We start from the raw sequence: 22,584 nt of genomic DNA, 5'->3' as shown, positions 1-22,584 counted from the left end.
GCTTTCATCATTCATTTAAGCATTTCATCAATAGTTGATCTATTTTATATATAATTTGATGAGAGGAAAGTTCTGGAAGTGAGCTTGGTGCTTTATAAGAAGGGCGGCTGGAAATTAAAAAAGAGGCTTGTGGCTGGCAGCAAAGACTTGTCTTCAGAGCTTCCTGGGAGAGGCTGAGAGCAGGGTCCTTGAGCAGAATAAGCTTGGAGGAGAAAAGTATGAAGCACCAGGAAGCAGCCAAGAGAACTGAAGACAGAGGCGAGGAGAGCAGCCTACACGGGGGTTTGTCAGTTCAGAGGATCAGTGCCTACCGGGCAGTTAATTCTTTTTTCCACTTTTTTCAAGTTTTATTAAGAAATAATCAACCTTAGTCACTATGTAAGTTCGAGGCATACATATTGATGATTTTTTATTGAAGTATGTTTGATTTACAGTGTGGTGGTAGTTTCTGGTGTACAGCAAAGTCAAAGTGTGAGTCACTCAGCTGTTCGATTTTGTGACCCCCATGGACTGTAGCCCGCCAGTCTCCTCTGTCCATGGAATTCTCCCGGCAAGAATACTGAAGTGGGTTGCCGTTTCCTTCTCCAGGGGATCTTCCCTACCCAGGGATCGAACCTGCGTTGCAGGCAGACTCTTTACCAACTGAGCCACCAGGGACGCCTATTCTTTTCCATTATGGTTTATTACAAGATACTGAATGTAGTTCCCTGTGCTATGCAGTGAGACCTTATTGTTTATCTACTTTATATATAATCGTTTATAAGCATGATGATTTGATTTACATATATTATGGGTTCAGCTAACATCCACCTTCTCATATAACTACACTGAAAAGGAAAGAAAGAAGAAAAGAGGAAAAAAATCTCTCTTCCTGAAGAGAACACTTAGAATGTAGTCTTCTAACATCTTTCCTGTATGTCATACCATAGTGTCAGCTGTAGTCGTCATGTTGTGCGTGACATCCCTACTACTTATTTATCTCATAACTGGAAGTTTGTATTCCTGACCACCTCCCACCAGTCCGCTTTCCCCCACCCTCTGTCTCTGGTAACCACAAGTCTGATCTCTTTTTATATGAGTTTGATTATTGTTTTAGATTCCATATATGAGTAAGATCATACAGTATTTGTCTTTCTCTGTTTAACTTATTTCACTTAGCAAAATACCTTCAAAGCCCTTTCATATTGTTGCAAAGTGGTAGGATTTCCTTGCGTTTTTTTCCTGGCTGAATAATATTCCATTGTATATACACACCACACCCTCTTTATCCATTTATCCATCCACGTCTTGGCGATTATAAATCACGCTGCTGTGAGCATGGGGACGCAGGTATCTTTTCTCGTTAGGGCTCTCATTTCCTTTGGATCTATTCCCAGCAGTGGGATTGTTGGGTCCCATACTGTTTCCTATGGTGGCTGTACCAATTTACAGTCCCATCAACAATGCACAAGGGTTACCTCACTGAAAATAGGTACTTAAGATTTCATATAGATGAGTCCATAATGTATTTAAAATGTTTTTATTGGTGGACATTTATATTGTCTCCTGGCTTTTGCTTTACAAATAATGCTACCATTAAATCTACCATTTAAATCATATTTCACTCTTGCCTTGTAACTGGTAATGCTTTCTTACACATAAAATTTATAAAAAGCTTAAGGTTGTGCAGGCTGTTAAAGCAGTCATTCTTGTTATTTGCTCCCTGTGCTTGTTAATATGCATTGATTACCTGTTTTTGCTTCAAGATGTCTTATTACCAAACACATTGTCTATGTTAATAAATTCATTTCATTGTGGAATTACATGGCATTCTATTAGTACTTGAAAAATTAATTGGAGTTGATACTTGAAAAGTAATGTTTGTTTAAAGGAAACCCCCATCTCTGAGACCTATTTTTCTCAAATTCTTCTGGGGCTAAATTAACTTAATTGTAATAGATATCTAGAGTCCTATGAAACTGTGAAGCTCTTATAGCAACAGCTCAATTCCTGTAAATAATTTCTCATGTTACCTGAGCACTTACTCTGTGTTTGTTGGGCATTATTCCAAACAGTTTTCATTGATTAAGTCATTTAATCCTTATGATAACACACAGAGGTTGAATAATGTGTCCAAAGTCGCATGGTGGGTGAGTGACAGTGCTTCTAACCACTGGGCTGCGCTGCCCAGTGGATTACTTACTGTGCTGACTTAGTGGATAACGTCATCAACCGGGAAAAAAAGTCTTCACCAAATATCAGTTGTTGTCAGCTCCCAGTTCTCCAGGAGCCAGAGAAGAATTTTCCAGCACAGTGACAAGACAGAGGCTGCAGGTATGCTGACCCCTTGAGAGAAAGTATCTTTGAGAATGATATAGCAGACACCACTTGGATGATACCATGAACAAAACCTACTAACCCCTGGAGGCTGTTCAGGGTTGTTTGCTATTGCAGCACAATCTAATCCAATCTGACTGATACAGTCTTGCTTCTCCAAATGCTTAATTTATAGATGAGGAAATCAAGACCCTGAGAGATTTAGAAGCTTTATTGCAACCCTCAGTTATTCAGCATGGGAATCAGAGATCAGAAACCAGGTCTGCTGACATCTGTCAGATGCCCAAATATTCCAAGGGACAGCAAAAATAATCTGGGGTGAGAAGCACATGTACAGCCAATAACATTTGTTTTCTTTAAGGTCATGCCAGTGTTAGCCTGTGTGTGCGCTCAGTTGTGTCTGACTGTGACCTCATGGCCTGTAGCCCTCCAGGCTCCTCTGTCCATGGGATTCTCTGGGCAAGAATACTGGAGTGGGTTGCCATTTCCTCCTCCAGGGGATCTTCCCCACCCAGGGATTGAATCTGCATCTCCTGAGTCTTCTGCATTGGCAGGCGGATTCTTTACCTTTGAGCCACCAGGGAAGCCCCTTTCATGGAGACTTCCTGATTGTCTAGTCACCACTCCCAATGGACCAAAATTAGATTAATTCCTCAACTGAATATCCATGGAGCTTTAGGCTTATTTTATATTTCTGTAATATGTGCGTTCATCATTGTGCAGCACCCCTCTTGGTGGCCTCTCAATTCTGAAGAGGCAAACACCTCTGGCACCAACACTTGGGTAAAGCCTGTCAAAGCCAATATGCATGCCTGTGATTCTCACCTTCTGGAAAAATCTGAGCCGAAGTACCTTTCTTGTCTGTTTTTCTTCCTCATTCAAAAAATATTTATAGAGAGAATTCCCTGGTGCTCTAGTGGTTAGGACTCCTAGTTTTCACTGTCTGTGTTTAGAAGGCATAAATCATAAAACTTTACCATCTAAAAAGTTCCATGGTCCTTTCCATTTGGAGAATAAAGGAAAGGACAACAATAATCCCTCTCATATTTCATAAAAGTCACAGTCATTCAGAAGTCTGTGTATGTAGTTATTAAATGTTACCTCTGACAAGCCTACTCACATGTTTAGATAAGAATCTCAAGTGTTACTTTTGAATTTTGCATGCTTACAGTTTGATATGACTAATCATATCAGTTGGAAAAAAAAGCATCAAACAAAACGAAATGACAATAGAACAAGATAAAAAAAAGTCACAAGAGACAAACATAGCCCCACAGATTTTAAATTTCCCAAAACTGTCTAGTGGAGAGAAGACACTTCTACAAGTGCTGAACCTAATCTATCCTCTGCACATCAAATTCCACCCCAGCACCTTTGGGACTTAGAATTTAGCATCCTATCCCATCCCTTTGCTCTTTCCTATCACCAGGACTGGCAGCATAATTGCAGGACCCAGTTGCGAAGAGTCAGACACGACTGAGCGACTTCCCTTTCACTTTTCACTTTCATGCATTGGAGAAGGAAATGGCAACCCACTCCAGTGTTCTTGCCTGGAGAATCCCAGGGACAGGGGAGCCTGGTGGGCTGCCGTCTGTGGGGTCGCACAGAGTCAGACACGACTGAAGCAACTTAGCAGCAGCAGCAATGCAAGAGGAAAATGCAAGGCCTCTTGTCCAAAAGGCAGGAAATAAAGGGCTGGTAAATATACTAAAAGGCTTCCCAGGTAGCTCAGTGGTAAAGAATCCGCCTGCCAATGCAAAAGACTTGGGTTTGATCCCTGGGTTGGGAAAACCCCCTGGAGTAGCAAGTGGCAACCCACTCCAGTATTCTTGCCTGGGAAATCTCTTGGACAAGGAGCCTGGTGAATTTCAATCCATGGGATTGCAGAGTCAGACATGACTTAGCGACTGAGCACAGACTTATGCACACAAAAGTGTACTAAAATAGGAAGCTTTTCCTTTTTCAGTAATCTATCTTGATTTTTCATGATGTTTTTAGTTTTCTCTTTAGTGTTGTTCTGAGTAAAGAAAAATGGAAACTAGCACAGATCCACTGATCATCTTAATATTACCAGTAGCCCCATCTTTTTCTTTCCTTCTGTGTCATCATTTTCAGCCTACGGGACCAAATAATACAGAGAAGCAACATGAGTAACAAAGGATCTGATAGGAATCCTTGACCTTTGTGTTTCTTACAGCATCACTGCCTTCTGCATCTGAAGCAAGATTTGGTTTGAAAGAAAAGCCTGGTCTCTCTTCTTGCCCTTTGTCCATGATCACTCAGTTGTAGGTATAACACACTTACCTTGTACTCGGTCTGAGCTTTACTGGACTCCCGCACAAGAGTCTACTGGAGTTTTGTGCCCTGGAGCATCTCTAAGAACTGCAGACTGAAGAATCTGTGGCTCTTCTCTGCTCACACGCATGCTTCATTATCCCAGTGGACTTCACTTACAAACCCAACTTCAAAGATAAAATTATAAGGAATTTTAAGACAGTGACAGCTGAGTTAAACCAAGTTTTATGCCTCTAAGTGTCAGATTCTGTGCAATTGTATAGGTTGTAAACTGTAAAGCCAGATCTGCCTAACACTGCTGTCCTCATGCTTCCTCATTCTCTTCCCTCTTCTTTAACTTTCCCATCTACTCACCTTCACTTCCAACAGCAACTGGAGAGTCAGGGAGAATAAATAACAGGCTACTATGGCACCCCACTCCAGTACTCTTGCCTGGAAAATCCCATGGATGGAGGAGCCTGGTGGGCTGCAGTCCATGGGGTCACTAAGAGTTGGACATGACTGAGCAACTTCACTTTCACTTTTCACTTTCATGCATTGGAGAAGGAAATGGCAACCCACTCCAGTGTTCTTGCCTGGAGAATCCCAGGGATGGAGGAGCCTGGTGGGCTGCCGTCTATGGGGTCGCACAGAGTCAGACACGACTGAAGCGACGCAACAGCAGAAGCAGCAACAGGAGTTGTTGAAGCATAAGGAGCTGGAATGTAAGGCCTGTCCCAGGAGGCAGATACCCTTCTATCTCATCCCCAGCTGCAAGCCTGATTTCTTTCCCTGTATCTTAGAGCTCTAAAAGCTTCCTGGCCTGCATTAGACACCCTACTAATCTGTGTGAGGTTCCTTCTGAGTTGTACGATGGTATAAACTGTTGCTTCTGACTCACTTATGTCTTGTTTTTCCCAAGTAGTTTTCTGTTTTTCAACATAAAAAATTCTGTCTCTTTGTTTCTGTCTGTGTATACATACTCTCGTATATATGTATATGTACACACACATAAGTTTCTGTATAAGAAATATTCACTGTCAAATAATTCAAAGTGCAGAACAAAATAAAAAACATTTACAACATCACCATGCACATGTAATGGCTGGATACGTTTTGGTTTATATGCTTTGAGGCTTTTTTTGTTACATAAACTGTGTTTTTATAACAATAAGCCTTTTCTATGTGAACTATTTTGTAACTTACTTTGTTTCTTAACATTATATTATGACTTTATTTCCAAGTCAATAAATCAAATACCTAATAAATATTTCATTTTATTAATATGCTATAACTCCACAAGGGAGCTTCCCTCGTGGCTCAGATGGTAAAAGCATCTGCTTGCAATGTGGGAGACCTGGGTTCGATCCCTGGGTGGGGAAGATCCTCTGGAGAAGGAAATGGCAACCCACTCCAGTACTCTTGCCTGGAAAATTCCATGCATGGAGGAGCCTGGTGGGCTACAGTCCATGGGGTCACAAAGGGTCAGACCCGACTGAGTGACCTCACTTCCCAGAGGCCAGACATGGGACGTTATGTCTACTATGTCTAAGTTACTTAAGCAGTCCCTCAGTTCAGTTCAGTTCAGTGACTCAGTCATGTCTGACTCTTTGCAACCGCATGGACTGCAGCATGCCAGGCTTCCCTGTCCATCACCAACTCCCTGAGCTTGCTCAAACTCATGTCCATGAAGTTGGTGATGCCATCCAACCATCTCAACCTCAGTCGTCCCCTTCTCCTCTTGCCTTCAATATTTTCCAGCATCAGGGTCTTTTGCAGTGAGTCAGCTCTTCCCATCAGGTGGCCAAAGTATTAGAGTTTCAGCTTCAACATCAGTCCTTCCAATGAATATTCAGAACTGATTTCCTTTAGGATGGACTGGTTGGATCTCCTTGCAGTCCAAGGGACTCTCAAGAGTCTTCTCCAACACCACAGTTCAAAAGCATCAATCCTTCGGTGCTCAGCCATGTTTATGGTCCAGCTCTCACATCCATCCATGACTACTGGAAAAACCAGACTTGACTAGACACCTTTGTTGGCAAAGTAATGTCTGATTTTTAATACACTATTTAGGTTTGTCATAGCTTTTCTTCCAAGGAGCAAGCATCTTTTAACTTCAGTCCCGTATCATTTCAGCATCTTTTAATTTTAAACCAGTCCCTACTGGTGGACAAATAGGTTGGTGACAACATTTGGCTATTATAAATAGTTATCCACAATATATGTGTATCTTTTTTTTGTATTATTATTTTCTATTATTATTATCACCATTATCTGTTTATTAACTTTGGTTAAAACCTAGAAGTGAAATTGCTGGGTGATGTATAACTGTTTATTGTCAAATCATAACTTGTACAGCCATCTCTTAGAAGCTACAGATGTTAGTGAAACACTAAGCTGAGTAAGAACCCATGTGTTTGACCTGCCGTCTTTTCCACAAGACTTTTCCTACAGCAGTGATCTTCACATCTACTTGGCTTCACAGCCCCTGTAGTGAATGAACACTTGGTCTTATCCCTTAGAATGTCCAATGGTTAGCTTCTGATTTCCCACTTACAATGGACCAGCAATGTATCATTGAAAATCAGTCAAAATCAATTAAAACCCTTAGAGACTGGAACAGCTGATTGAACCAAAACTTGAAGCTCTTGTTCAAATCTATATTCATTGTGGTTTTTTTTTTTTTTTTTTTTTTGTATAAAATACTTGCACTTTTTTTCAGATGTATTTCAATTTTTTTTGTGGAGTTCCAGACATACTTCTCTCAGGATTATGCACAGACAGCCTGGATCCATTCCATTGTAGACTGTGTGACCATGCTCTGTGGTAAGTATCTCCAGGGATAGACAATTAGTGGCTCCCTTTGAACTGTACATAACAGTGACCTTCCACTGTCTTTGATGACCTGTTTTTCTGAGTAGAAGGGCTATGGTAAAAATTGACTAAAAGTATATAAAGGAAAAATATGATCCTGCCTTTAACCAAACTCAATCAGACATGGTGTTGGAATTCATGTTCTTGGTTGATGTCGGATGGACCAGGTCGTGAGTACAGTCGGTTGGATACTTACCATTGGTTCTTCTGTATCAAGTTAGGGAGCCAGGCATCACAGGACTCGTCCTGATTTTGGACGCAGCTAACTGTACACTGTACACTCTGTCTTGTTGCCCCCTTATTTTCCAGCCATGTAAACAGCCATTAGAAGGCACTGTGAGTCATTTCCATGCAGTCTCCTTAAATAAGTGCCAGTAACATGTACATCATGCCTCGAGTTTTGTTTTCACTCTCTTTCCTTCCCAGAGGGTTCAAAATTTGGCTCACTGATTCATTTTTCATGCATAAGTCTTCATTCTTAGAGAAGTATTGTGGAAAAATAGAATGTTGCAATCATAAGATAAGCGTATTCACAATGGCTATTGTATCCTTCCAGAACCACAGAGGTGCTATATATAATGTGTAGAGTGATCTCAAGATTCATGGAGTCTCTCATTCCATCTGTACAGTAAATTTTTAAAAATTTCCAACCAAAGTTACTACATGAGCGTCATAGAAATGTTATGAGATCGGGTCCAGTTGAAATCATCTATTTGCAGGCTTGACCCACTTAATCCTTTCATTTATTGACTCCTGAATATTTTTAAAAAACTGTGATCTCTTCAGGCCATATCTTGGTTGCAGAAGAAAATACTATATGGTTTAGTAATATAAATAACATCAGTATTCCATTCTAGGTTCTGATTCATATTTATTTTTAGAAAAGTGTACATAATCAGGAGCTGGTTGATTTGTTCTGATGTAGTTCCTGGTTGGAAGGAATTTGAGTGCCATTCTAGGTTTCACAAGACCACTAAGTTGACACTACTGATAACACTGGAAGGTCAGAAGGGATCAGAAAATCGTAACTCGGGTTTTCTAGCCTATCTTTTTAATTTAAAACGGTAAGATGATCACTTGATTTTCAGGGTCAGATGAGTAGTCATTGTCTTTGTGTGAGCACACTTGTGCTCATGGCACTGAGAACTGCCATGTTTATCTTTCATGAAGGATGCAGGTGACTCATTTCTCCCACTGTTATCTTTTGGAGAATATTTATAATCCCCCAAAGAGGAATAAATGGCCTTCAGTGACCACTGTGGTTACAATGACCGTGTGAACCGTTGAGCTAAAGCAGGGTCACATTAGATGCAGTGTATTTAAATTCTATCCAAGGCCTTGAGTCCTCTTGTACACAATTACTGTATACCGTTTGCTCATTGGTTGAGTTCGGAGTATGGACAAGAGGCTGCAGAATCAAATCTGGGACATACTTGGGGCCATATCTGCACTATGATGGGCAGAGAAGTGAACATTTTTCATGGAGTCTCATATACATCTTGTCACTTTCCAACAGCCATCACAGCATCAGCCTGGAGAATTAAATATATTTTTAGGAGATTCGCTCATTCCTATTATCTAGAGGTTACATATGCATCCAGCTACTATTCTAACTAGATGGGATATTAGGCTGATGACTGATTCTATCATGTACATTTGAATCAAGCCCCAATTTTAACCTGATCTATATAAAAATTACACTCCACAGATACCCAGAGAACTGGCTGTTCTGATCTTGTTACCATGAGTACTGGTGTCTGCATGAATTGTTCTTTAGAAAGAAATCCACATGCTTCCTCCACCCATCTCCTCTGCCTGAAAGACCCAAGAAGCCAGAATAATAGGGTGAAATAATACTGTGCTCGGTGTCAGGTTCCCTGAGCTGAATATTTTTTAGTGATCTTGGGTATGTCATATTCCCCTGAACTTTAGTTTCTTTTTGGTCTCTTCCAGCTTTAATTATTATCCTATAAACCTGGAAGTTGGCATAATTCTGACACATTGTTAAACCATAGATAGAATGAGGCTAACTGAAATGTTATCGCATTTCCTAGATTTTCTGGGCTTTCATTTCTCATGCACAGGGTTTCCAAAAGCCCGGAAGCAGTGCCAGATTGTGAAGCGTGTCTATGATCTCTCTCCCTGGCCTTTTCTCGCATAACACTGCTGGCCATGCAGTGCTGCCCACTTTCTTCTCCACCATTTACCTGTCATGACTATCGTTAACTGTGTATGATCCACATTATGTGAAACATACAAGGCATATCACTGTGCAACCGCTGAGCTAAATCAGGGTCACACTAGATGCAGTGTGTTTACATTCTATCCAAGGCCTTTGTTTAAAGGAGCTGACTTGCTGTTTGAAAAGCAGCCCATTCTCCTGGGATTATGACCATTCTAAATGGAGAAATGGAATGAGCAGTCAAATGCTAGTCAGGAAACCTGATCCTGATTCTAGCCCTGCCACTTGTTCTCTGTGGGGCCATGGACAAGTCCTTTCCTCTCCCCTCGGTTTCTATCCATAGAATGAGTGGGGTGGGCTCAAGGATTTGAGGATGGAGGGTTATCTGCTCCACTGATGCACCACAGCCTTCACACAGCGCCCTCAAGGCCTCTATGTTGAACCTATTTATTATTGTTTTTGAAGCTCCACTTGGGAGTGTTGTCAGTAACCATTTTTCCTGTCAAGTGGGAATCATGCTGGGTGGCTTGCTTGCATCTACTGGTCTCATCCTGGGCTCATTTGCCACCAGCCTGAAGCATCTCTACCTCACTCTGGGAGTTCTTACAGGTAAGGGCACTTTTTACCACCCTTCTCATCCCACCCTATCCAGGGGTTATTAAGCCTTCCCACAGAGCAGTAATTCATAAAATATTCATATTGTTGGATGTATAATTTAGCTGAACGTCTGCCTACCAAACATTAAACAAAAGGGCTAGAAATTTAATGGACTGTCATACGTAATGAAACTGTGTCACCACTTTAATTCAGCCACGTGAGAACAGTGACTGCTGACTTTCCTTGGGCAACCATGTATGGCTGAGATCCTTCACTCAGAAGCAGAGCAACATTAGCCAGGGCAACATAAATTTTTAGCAATGATCATTCTCCCAACGTCTTTGCCAAGACATTGAAATACTATCTGTGGTTGACCTGAGTTGCCCTTACTTTTTAGTGAGTATCATTGTCCAATAAAGGGGGGTTTACAGTTAAAAAAAAAAAAAAAGCCTCTTGTGAATATTCTTACATCACACATTCTCTTTCAATGTTATGGAAATATATGTTAGAGAATGAAGTCCGTAGAAAGAGAAGCAACCGATGTGCATTCCATAAATCACACTTACAGGGACTGCAGAGGATCAAGATTGGTTGGAGGGACTAGCATGATTTGGCCAATAAAAGATATAATCTCACAGTGAGGTTATAAATCTAGCTCTGTCAGCTAAAAAGGTGTCTGTCCCCTGTCACCCAAAAGGCCTGACCACTAGGGTGTCCCATCCTCCCAGTTTACCAGAAACTGTCCTGGGTCTGGTGCTGAAGGCCTCACATGTGGGAAACCCCCGTCCAAGCAAACTGGGATTGTTGCTCACCCTGCTCCGAAGATGGAAATAGGAGGTGCAGGCAGTTCTCCTTTTCCTTCCTTGATGTTTAAATTCCAGGTTTAAAGCCTTTCTGATTTTCTTGACTTAAAAAAAATAGAACTGGAAAATCTTGAAGAGACTTTCTGCTGGAGGTATTTTCAGGTTGCTCTATGTACATGCTATGTTCATGGATAAAATGAGCATGTTTCTTAATATTTGAAAGTACTCTGGAACTTTCACAGGATTACATATGCTATTTAAACACAAATTCCAAAGTGGTCCAGATAATCAGGGTTGTGTCTTCACGTGCAGTGAAGAGTTGAAGTAATTCTCTGGATAATTTAAGTATTATTAATAATGTAAGTATTGTCAATAATTTAACACTACTTAAATTACCCAGAGATCATTTAATTTACTAAAGTTAACTTTAATTTATTTAAAAAAGAATCATTGTGGTGAGAATACATTTCTCAGGTCAGTGTTACCCTGATTTTCTAGTTAATTCAAATTTAACTTGTATAATAGTTTTTAAAGTCTTCATTTTATTTTGCTTAAGTCATAGTCCCTTAAAGCTTTTCTTCCCAAGAAGAAAGTCATACAGATGCTATACTTTCCAAATTGTGGATGGCTGGTGAGGGGAGACTCATTTTCAGCTTGATGTAGAAAGCAATTTTAAAGGGATTTACCTGAGGTTCAGATCCTCTTAAATGCCAGTAGTGTGATTCTGAGAGATGTTCTTTCAGTGGCTACTCATGACATGCCATTAGACTCATAGACTTCTCTCTATCAATAGTATGATTCTGAGAGACGTTCTTTCAGTGGCTATTCATGACATGCCATTAGACTCATAGACTTCTCTTTATCAATAGTATGATTCTGAGAGACGTTCTTTCAGTGGCTATTCATGACATGCCATTAGACTCATAGACTTCTCTCTATCAATAGTATGATTCTGAGAGACGTTCTTTCAGTGGCTATTCATGACATGCCATTAGACTCATAGACTTCTCTTTATCACCAGGTCTTGGATTTGCACTTTGTTATTCTCCAGCTATTGCCATGGTTGGCAAGTATTTCAGCAGACGGAAAGCCCTTGCTTATGGGATCTCCCTGTCAGGAAGTGGCATTGGCATCTTCATCCTGGCTCCTGTGGTTCAGCTCCTCATTGAACAGTTTTCCTGGAGGGGAGCATTACTCATCCTTGGGGGCTTCGTTTTGAATCTCTGTGTCTGCGGTGCCTTGATGCGGCCAATCACTCTTAAAGAGGACCAAACCACTCCAGAGCAGAACCATGTCTGCAGAACTCAGACACAAGACTTTAAGCAGGCGTCTCCCTGTTCGACTTGGACTAAAGAATGGGTGCAGACCTGCCTCTGTGGCTCTTTGCAGCAGGAATACAGTTTTTTACTGATGTCGGACTTCGTTGTGTTGGCCGTCTCTGTTCTGTTTATGGCTTATGGCTGTAGTCCTCTGTTTGTGTACTTCGTGCCTTATGCGTTGAGTGTCGGAGTGACTCATCAGCAAGCTGCTTTTCTTATGTCTATTCTTGGGGTGATTGACATTTTTGGCAATATCACGTTCGGATGGCTAACTGACAGAAGGTAAAAACCTGTGAAACCACCACTGGTTCCCCACAAGGAACTTTAAGCTTTGCGTTTCCTTTCATCACCTTGGGCTTCCCTGATGGCTTAGCTGGTAAAGAATCTACCTGCAACGTGGGAGACCCAGGTTCAATCCCTGGGTTGGGAGGATCCCCTGGAGAAGGGAATGGCTACTCACTCCAGTATTCTGGCCTGGAGAATTCTAGTCCATGGGGTTGCAAAGAGTCAGACATGACTGAATGACTTTAACTTCACTTTCATCACCTTACCCTCTAGAATACCTAAGTCTAAATAATGTTAACAGGTTTTCAATATCTGAAGGCAACTCCCATGTTGGTTCTTCTAGTCAGGCGTCAGCAAACTTTTTGTACAGGGATAGACATTAAACAGATCAAGTCTCATTGACTTTGTAGGTCATATGATCCCAACCACCGAACTTTACTGTTGTAGCACAAAAGTAACCATAGACAATATGTGACCAAAAGAGAGTGGCCATATTCCAATAAGACTTTATTTAAGGACACTAAAATTTTAGTTTCTCATACAGTTTTTGCATGTCACAACATTTTACTGTTCTTTTGATTTTTTCCAATCATTCAGAAATGGGAAAACCATTCTAAGTCCAAAAAACAAGTGGTGGGCCAGATTTGGCCATATTTGCTGACACCTGATCTAGATCATTTAGAATGATGAGTATGTCTAAATGGCAGAAGCAAAGGATAGTTACAAGTTCTGGTAACAAATTTAATTCCAGTCTAAGTCAGGTCAGTCCTCCAGTAAAACAACTTCTGACTGGTCACTGTGGTTTTAGTGTCTTTTGAACCACCCCAGAGACTGGCTGGCAACAGACAGAGGAATAGACTCCAGTCTAGGTAGGAGGACCAGGTCAATAATAACACATTATCTGTAGCACCACATATTTATGTTTGACAGTGCAAGTAGCAAATCGTTTCATTATAATTTTAGACTTAGAAACCAGTATTTTAAGAAATCTAAGCAGTTTCTTCAGCTAATGCTAATCTAGATTGAAGAGAGCAAACTATTCATATTCTCCTAAATGACAGACTTTTCACACTTGAGCTATGAGCTGGGAGAGCTATCATCATGTGGCTTCTTAGCTGTTATGTCTTTGGGAAGTAATCAGGATCCAACTGCCATTCACTGGTATCATGAATACAATATTTAGGATTAAATATAAAAGCCACAGTTTTAATAGCTAAGGAATGTGGGGAAGAGAAAAGGGTATCTTTCTTTACAATCAAATAACCCAACCAGAAGCAGTCTGATACAGATCTGAAAGAGGGATTTCTAGTCTAAGATATAAAAGACCCAAGTTCTTGTCCTGGCTCTGCCCCATATTATCCTTGAGACTTAGAGAAAATCACCCAACTCTCAGATCCTCACGGGTCTTCATCTGTAAAATGGACCAGTTCAATATTTGCCTAAGGACTTTATAGCATTTTGTGAGGCTCAAATGAGATTACAAGCAGAAAAGCATAAATTGCTTTTATTACATAATTTATAAAGTGTAAATTGCTGATGCTGATATAATACAGAGTCTTTGTAATAATTGATATCATAGATGGGTTTGGATCTACAAAGGGAAAATATTCATGGATGTACCACTGGGGAGATCTTGAAATAAGACTTAGTCCTAATGCATGACCATCATGCTGCTGCTGCTACTGCTAAGTCGCTTCAGTCTGTCCGACTCTGTGCGACCCCACAGATGGCAGCCCACTAGGCTCCCTGTCCCTGGGATTCTCCAGGCAAGAATACTGGAGTGGGTTGCCATTTCCTTCTCCAATGCATGAAAGTGAAAAGTGAAAGTGAAGTCGCTCAGTCGTACCCGACTCTTAGCGACCCCGTGGACTGACGGCTACCAGGCTCCTCCATCCATGCGTGGGATTTTCCAGGCAAGAGTACTGGAGTGGGGTGCCATTGCCTTCCATCATAATCTCTGGCAAATCGTTTTCATTTCTTCATGTTATGGCTTCCTCTTTGTATAACCCCTTGGGTTACTGAACATATATGAAGAGCTGGAGACTAGTGGATGACATATGTGAAAGCATCTAATATGGTAGACTTATAGAAAATATTAGTCTCCTGACACTCTATGTGTTATTTCACAAATTTCCTTGATTAACTCTGAGATAGACAACATCTTGTTTGATAGCTAAAGGAATTGAGGTTAGAGTTAGGCAGTTAGTAGATGGGAGAACTGGATTCAAACGTCTTATCTTTCTAATCTTAGTGCATGGGTTATTTTCTACCATAATGCTTCCTGGGAAGATAACATTCTTGCATTTGCATATACCAAAAGAAAGATAGGAAGACAAGGTAGAAAGCACACAATGGGGAGGCCATCTCTATAAATGAAGTGCTTACTGCTACATGGCCAGGATTCTAGAGCTCTTTGATAGAAGCTGTGTATCCTGCACTCATTCTTGGTCTCAAATCCACAGGTGTCTGAAGAACTACCAGTACGTTTGCTACCTCTTTGCCATCGGACTGGATGGGCTGTGCTATCTCTGCCTCCCAATGCTTCAAAGCCTTCCCCTGCTCGTGCCTTTCGCTTGTACTTTTGGCTACTTCGATGGTGCCTACGTGACTCTAATCCCAGTAGTGACCGCAGAAATTGTGGGGACCACCTCTCTGTCATCAGCGCTCGGCGTGGTATACTTCTTGCATGCAGTGCCGTACTTGGTGAGCCCACCCATCGCAGGTAAGTTTCCAGAGGAAACCCCCCCCCGCACCCCAGTCACCTCTTCTCTTCGTCATATTGATGTAAAAACAGTGAACTCACACAACATACTATGAGAAGTGAAAGTAAGTTGGGAAGAATGAAAGAGAAAGGAATGGCCGAGCCACCAAAATACCATGGTCTCACCTACATCCTTGTTCTATAATCTTCTTCCAACTAATGGAGGACCTTAGTGTACTTGGGGAAAAAAAGTCCCAAATTAGGATCTTGATTCTGTTCCACACAAATGATGGGAGCAATGGAATGAAACAGCTGTTCAGATTTAAATATAAGTTGGGCACATTCAGAGGGAAGGCTGGCGGCCATAGAGGTAGAATGATGAGGTAGGTGGTGAGCTGAAATATTAATGTACAGGTGTCATAGTGGAGTGTCTCCAGTGCCCACTAAAGGAGGTGGGGCCCTATATATGTCAGAGAATATGGGTCTCTAAAGTATTACAGCTTTTGTGCAAAGGATGTGTTTTAGAAAGATGATCTAGTACTTTAGTGGAGAAGCAGAATTTCTTTCTGATAGTTCAGGAGCCGTCTGATAAAGGCCTGAACTATGGCTTCTGTAGCAGAAATGAGAATGAACTCTGGGGTCAAAGGAGGAAATGTGGGGGGGGTGGAATCAGCTGATTTTAGCACGTGGGGATATGAAGGAGGGAAACAACTCCAATATATCAGGAGATGATGGCACACTTGAAAGAAATAAGGAAGCTGAAGAGAGTAGCTTTGCCAGAAAATAATAAATGTAATGTTTAGACATACTCAGATATCTGAAATACCCAATAAGGTATTTAAGGATGAAATCCGAGCATTAGAGGGAGGCCAGATTTGGATACACAGGTTTGGGACTCAAGATAAAGCATCTAGAATGTTTTGTAAAATGATAACAGACATTAAAAACATGATTAAGTAATTCCACAAATATTCATTGAGTGTATTAAATAATTCAAGAAATACGTATTGCATGCCTTAAACAAGTAATTCATCAGATGTTTATTGCTGGTACATCAGCACTGTGTCTGGTGCTGTTGGTGTAGCAGCAAACAGGTAAGAACCCATTCCGTCTTCTTGGGGTGTGTAGTCTAGACCAGCGTCTCTCAGAATGAGGTCTTAAGATCACTGCAACAGAATCCCCTGGGACCCTTGTGAGACTGCAGATTCCATGACCCTCCACCCGTGATTTGGATCTTTGGGGGTGAGTTCCAGGAACCTACATTCTCAGGCAGTTTTCTTGTGATGCTCCCGTACACTAAAGAATGAGAATGATTGGTCCAGATTATTACCTGCCTAGATTAAAACTGAGAGTGAAGAAGGTCTCTGAAGACAGGCAAAAGAGAAATGAAGTAAACATTTGCCTAGAAGGAAAGAAGGGGATATTTTGAAGAAGGCAGGATTTCTGCCTTAGCAACTGTTGTAAATAGACAACAGTTCAAGTTATTTCCAAACCCAGCAATTGCTAAAGTGTCAAACCAGGGAAAATTGTGACTGCTTGATGGCTACGGATAAAATTCCTGGTCAGTTTAAACTCCATGATATAGAAGGATATGTTTAGTGCTTCAGTTTTAGAAAATACCCCCAATATGTTCTCACATCCTCCCTCCATAGACAGTTTTTGTATTTACCAACCTTTAGGAACGCTGTGATTCTGTTAAACAGTCATGGAACATAAATGAGGATTCCTGGATCCTTTTGTCAAACCATGGCCTTCATTTGGCATCAGTTCAGTTCAGTTGCTCAGTCGTGTCCAACTCTTTGTGACCCCATGGACTGCAGCATGCCAGGCTTCCCTGTCCATCACCAACTCCTGGAGTTTACTCAAACTCATGTCCATTGCGTCAGTAATGCCATCCAACCATCTGTTGTCTGTCATCCCCTTCTCCTCCTGCCTTCAATCTTTCCCAGCATCAGGGTCTTTTCCAATGAGTCGGTGCATCAGGTGGCTAAAGTATTGGAGTTTCAGCTCCAGCATCAGTCCTTCCAATGAATATTCAGGACTGATTTCCTTTAGGATTGACTGATTGGATCTCCTTGCAGTCCAAGGGACTCACAAGAGTCTTCTCCAGCATTTGGCATATCAGACATTATACTCATTGCTAGGTATTAGAGGATTAGTGTGTGAGTTCCTGTTGTAATACTTCTCTTATTTAGTGACTTTTAAGATGACAGTTCTTTACTCAGTCTCTTGTTTGCTGCTAAAGAAATGTACAAGTAAATCACATAACTAAAATATTTGAGAGTAACAGTTTGGATTGTAGGCTTCCCTCATAGCTCAGTTGGTAAAGAATCCACCTGCAATGCAGGAGACCCCGGTTCAATTCCTGGGTCAGGAAGATCCACTGGAGAAGGGATAGGCTATCCACTCCAGTATTCTTGGGCTTCCTTTGTGGCTCAGCTGGTAAAGAATGCGCCTGCAATGTGGGAGACCTGGGTTTAGTCCCTGGGTTGGGAAGATGCCCTGGAGAAGGGAAGGTTACCCACTCCATTATTCTGGCCTGGAGAATTCCATGGACTGTATAGTCCATGGGGTCACAAGAGTTGGACATGACTGAGCAACCTTCATTTTCACTTTGGATTGTAGGAAACTTTATGGGGCTTCTAATAATTTTTGCCTGCCATTTTTGACTAATTGTTGAAGTAGACGAGAGCAGAAGTCATATACTTCTGTGGTGGATTTTCTTGGCACATAAGTAAAGTTTGGAGGAACTTTAAAAACCTTTTTAATTACAAAATAATTTCCTGCCAATGTCTAATTTTACCCCATTGAGTCCCTGATTATTGGGACTTACATTTTGCATATCATATACTCTGGTTCTCCTCAAAATTTAGAGCGGGAGTCGATATTGTGGTTAATTTGTTGCAACAACAGGTAAATTTTAAAAAACTGTGATTACAGAATTACGCTTCCTGAAATCTGCATTTGAAACTTTAACATGGCCCAACGATCTGATTTTCAAACTGGATAGGGTAAAATGTCTGGATCTAATAGGAAATTTGGATTCTGCTTTATCTAGGAGCGTGTTCAGTTACTCAAGATAGACAGTATATGAGTGTTGGGAACATGACTACTAGGGTTCTGTACAATTATATTCTCTTCACACTCTAGGTAGAGATCATCCTAAGCTCTGTAATTTGAATGATGTTTTTATCTTTTCTACCATATTTCATGGAATTAATAATAACTAATATTTATTGTGTATTAAGAATAATATTATTCTTAGTATAGAATGTGGTACTTCCAAACACTTTACATAATAACAACAATCTGTTTTAGAAGTTCTCTAGAAAATAGAATGCATTTTTCAGTTGTTGCAAAATGCTTTTAGATCTATTTTTTGTGTCAAAATGATAGTGGTGGTGCTAGCAATCTATTGTTATTATCCTCACAAATTATTAGACTTGAGGGAGTAAATAGTCAAATTTTCACCTCAACAATATCATTTTGCTGTTGCTTGTTACAGGCTGGCTCGTAGATACGACTGGCAGCTACACTGCAGCATTCCTTCTCTGTGGATTCTCAATGATATTTAGTTCTTTGTTGCTTGGCTTTGCTAGAGTTGTAAAGAAGATGAAAAGAACCCAGCTGCGGTTCCTTGCCAAAGAATCAGATCCCAAGCTGCAGCTATGGACCAATGGCTCGGTGGCTTATTCTGTAGCAAGAGAATTAGATCAGAGAGATGGGGAATCTGTGGCTCTAGCAATGCTTGGTTCCAGCCCCACATGACCAGTGGCCTTGAGCCTAGGAATCTTCAGGGCTGAGAGAGGTGGGACACCGGATTGTATATGTTTCTGAAGGACTTTATTTTGGCAGAAGCATTGCCTTCCAAGGAAATTTATTGTTTTATTAATATGTTTGTAGCGGGGTGGAAAATAGCAAATAACAAAGCAAACTGGACCGGCTGAGAGTTTCCCTATTTGGGATTCACAATTGAACTCAAAGAGCATCACACCAAGGAGAATGTTAGGACACAACTGACATAATTTCCTGAAAACAGGAGAAATTTCAATGAATGACTAAAGCAGATAACACTGGAACAGCTTTGTTTCAAACTCTCTGTCCCTCCACCTTCCTTCTTCAGTTAGAAGGTAAGCCAGAAGCATTGACATGTGGTTTCTTTATGCTGTTTGGAAAAGGGGGCATCCCATTTTAATCACTGCTGTTTGAAGAATCTATTGCTTAAGCATTCTGTTTCATATCCTAATGAGAAGCTCCACTAGGAAGAAGGCTTAGCATCCTCACCCTCCACCACCACTGAAAGCTTATTTCCTCCGGCCAGGTGCTCGCCTCTGTTGCTATCACATATGATACTTTAAATTGATAGAACACACAAAGTCACATGGGTGATTCCTAAATCTTACCAGAAATGTTGACACTAACATTTCCCTTTTTTTCTTCAGAAATAAAGCACTTATTTTAACCGTAGACTTTCCTGTTAGGAATGGGAAAATGTTGGCAGCATTCCAGCTGGGCAGGAATTGAATTCTTGAATCAGCAGGTCTCTGGTGAGAGTTTTCATTTCAGATCAGACATTTAACTTCATCATTATCCAAAACAGGGTGAGAGTTTTGCCTGAAAAATATTATTCTAGAGATGTTCTGAAAGTGAGATTCCTTTCTCCCTGTGTCAATTATTGTTCCAGCGTCCACTGCTCCTCATCTCTTTATAGATAACCATTAGCAACTTGGTGATCCTTCTCAGCTGAATGAGAAGGCTTTGGGAGTTAACCTCAGCACTATGGCCCTCTCACGAATTATAGCTTTGGTCAGGAGAGAGGAAGGACAAAGTTAAGAAGGCTAGTGGTGTGTTGTTTTATAGTTCATAGAACTCTTTCACACACCTTAAGTCACTGGATTAGAAGAGTTCTCTCATTTCCCAGTACCCTATCTCCGTATGGTTTGGGTCTTCAGATTGAAGTGGGGAGGGCATGGGGAGATAAGAGAGAGGTCAGACCCCCAGCCTGTCCCTAACCATTTTAAGTCCTCTGAACTATAATCCTGAATCCAAATCATGCTGCACTTGTAAATAGGGGCAAGTTATACATTTGAAAGGAGATTTTAATTAATTAAAAAATTTAAATCTGGGGACTTCCCTGGAGGTGCAGTGGTTAAGACTCCACACTTCCAATTCAGGGGCCTCAGGTTTGATGCCTGGTTGGGGAACTAAGATCCCACGTGCTGAGCCCCATGGCCAAAAAAAAAAAATTAAGTCTTGAACCTCAAGGAAATATTTTGACCCTGAAGGTCATTCAATCCACTGTCTCCAGAGAGGTCTCACAAATGCCTGGACACAGGTACTGAAAGCAAAAACACAGCCATGAGGGGCACCCAGGTTGACTAAGTATATTCAGCATGAGTCTTTGCCTATAACTGGATTATTTTAAAAATTACATATTAATACAGTGCTTTCAGAATGAAATGCTGACTTGATTTGATAGCAGAAAGCTGGTATCTCATAGATGTTTTCCAAAGAGAAATTTGAATGTTTCCTGTTATTTTTATACTTAGTTTGAAGATTTAGTTGTGAAACCACTTTCTTTGTCATTTGCCATTTAAAAGCAATGTTTGGAAAATATCTGTAAACAGTCAAAGTTAAAATGAAGTTGTATGTGTTTGGAATAACACTTTATATTAAATGTTATTTCTTAAATCTTCAAACCTAAAGATTGTTTGAAATATGAAGAGTTATAAATATTCTTATACATGTTTTTTCCTATGATGGTCACAATAATATTATGTTTATCTTGTTCTGCAATGTAATTTCTCTAAAGTATTATAAATATTCATGAAAAATGAGCATAGAGATCAGAGCTTTTAAAAATTTGTATAAAATATTTGGGATATTCTGATTTTATACAGGCATACATTTGTATTTTATTTTTCTTTTTGGAGCAGCATTTTTAGAAAACCAGTAAGGAAAATGTAGATTTTAGAGGTTACCATTGTCATCTATACAAAATTTTACTGTCACGTTCCATGTGCCTATACTGTTTATTTTAAAATGGAGAGATTCATGAGAATGATGTGTTTGTTTTGTGGAATCAAGAACAAAATTGTGGTGGGATGATTTTACATCTTAAATATTTCTTTATATCACTGCAAGTTCTACTTTGAAATTGAGTTAAAAAAAGCAAAAGAAATATGTAACTTCTGCAGATACACTGTACCATTTGACTTTTTTTTTTTTCAGATTGTGACTTCACTAATAGATCACATATTTATGATAATATTTTCTTATTTCAAAAGCATAATAAAATGAGTTTATAGTCATGTTTGGAAAACATTTTTCCCCTGCACGAGGGGTTTGAATTGGATTATGAGTGGGTCTATCTGGGGTCAAGCCAAGATGTCACTGGCATATAAAGATGTTGTAAGTAATCAAATAATTTACAAAAGCCAAAACCGTTTATTGAGTACTTCAGTGTGTTAGCTGCCGTGTTAAGCGCTTCCTATGCAATGTCTTACTTAATCCCCATAATAACCTATCTTTTCACCCTTTCATGAACATGGAAACTGAGGCATCAGGTCCCATGACTTCTGACTCAGTAGTCACTGCACCATTTGGAAATAAGCCCTTCCTTGGGCAGATAAAATCCTTTAGATTATGCTTCAGTCTTCCAATGAGTATAGATGAGAAGACCCTGGACTGGAAATTTCCAAGACTTCCTAAGAGCCTGGTTCTATTAAGACCACTACTTCAGGCTTAGTGGTTTAATTTGCTGTCTGTTGATCCAGACTCCTCTTTGGGAGCGTTTGCGTGTGGGGGCACGTGGAAAAGGTTGGGGAGCACGCTGTGCATAACCAAAGTCATGCTTACTCAGCCAGGCAGTGTGTTCCTTCTGAAACCCCATTGCCCCGTGATGATGAAGATGGTGATATCTATTTGGCACTCACCTTTCTGGGCCAAATAGATCTAACGCAGAAACTGCTCATTGATGTGAAATAGTGTGAATTCAAGATAAATACCCGAGTTTCTCTTCTTATACTTCAAAGCTGTGAGTCTTTTTTAACCTGTTGCCAGAGCAGCTCCCAGTAAGAGATAACTGGGGTTTTGTCCCATTAGCACAGAGAAACATTTGGTGGGAGAAGTGAGGAAAATAATAAATAATGACATAAAAGGAAACGTTTAGATCATTTTACTAATAATGAAACTTTCCAAACATAGACAAAGCCAGAAAGAAAAGTACAATGT

The 22,584-nt window shown here is 40.5% G+C and overlaps 1 protein-coding gene across 6 annotated transcripts in view; it reads left to right on the top strand.

The window, feature by feature from the left end:
• The window catches only part of SLC16A12 (solute carrier family 16 member 12), a 99,654-nt gene extending 77,992 nt beyond the window's left edge, over nt 1-21,662 (top strand). For all 6 annotated transcript variants that reach the window (XM_070780456.1, XM_070780453.1, XM_070780452.1 and 3 more), the window contains 5 exons: nt 7,313-7,416; nt 10,112-10,255; nt 12,068-12,647; nt 15,113-15,372; nt 18,857-21,662. In XM_070780456.1, coding sequence (XP_070636557.1) covers nt 7,313-7,416; nt 10,112-10,255; nt 12,068-12,647; nt 15,113-15,372; nt 18,857-19,119 — 1,351 coding nt within the window. In that variant the 3' untranslated portion in view covers nt 19,120-21,662. The remainder of the gene's footprint in view (nt 1-7,312; nt 7,417-10,111; nt 10,256-12,067; nt 12,648-15,112; nt 15,373-18,856) is intronic.
• The last annotated feature ends 922 nt before the right edge of the window (nt 21,663-22,584 follow it).

Source organism: Bos indicus, chromosome 26 (assembly GCF_029378745.1).
Source record: "Bos indicus isolate NIAB-ARS_2022 breed Sahiwal x Tharparkar chromosome 26, NIAB-ARS_B.indTharparkar_mat_pri_1.0, whole genome shotgun sequence".
Taxonomy (NCBI): Eukaryota; Metazoa; Chordata; class Mammalia; order Artiodactyla; family Bovidae; genus Bos; species Bos indicus.
Note: the sequence above shows the minus strand (reverse complement) of the source record. Positions and strands in the feature narration are given on the sequence as shown.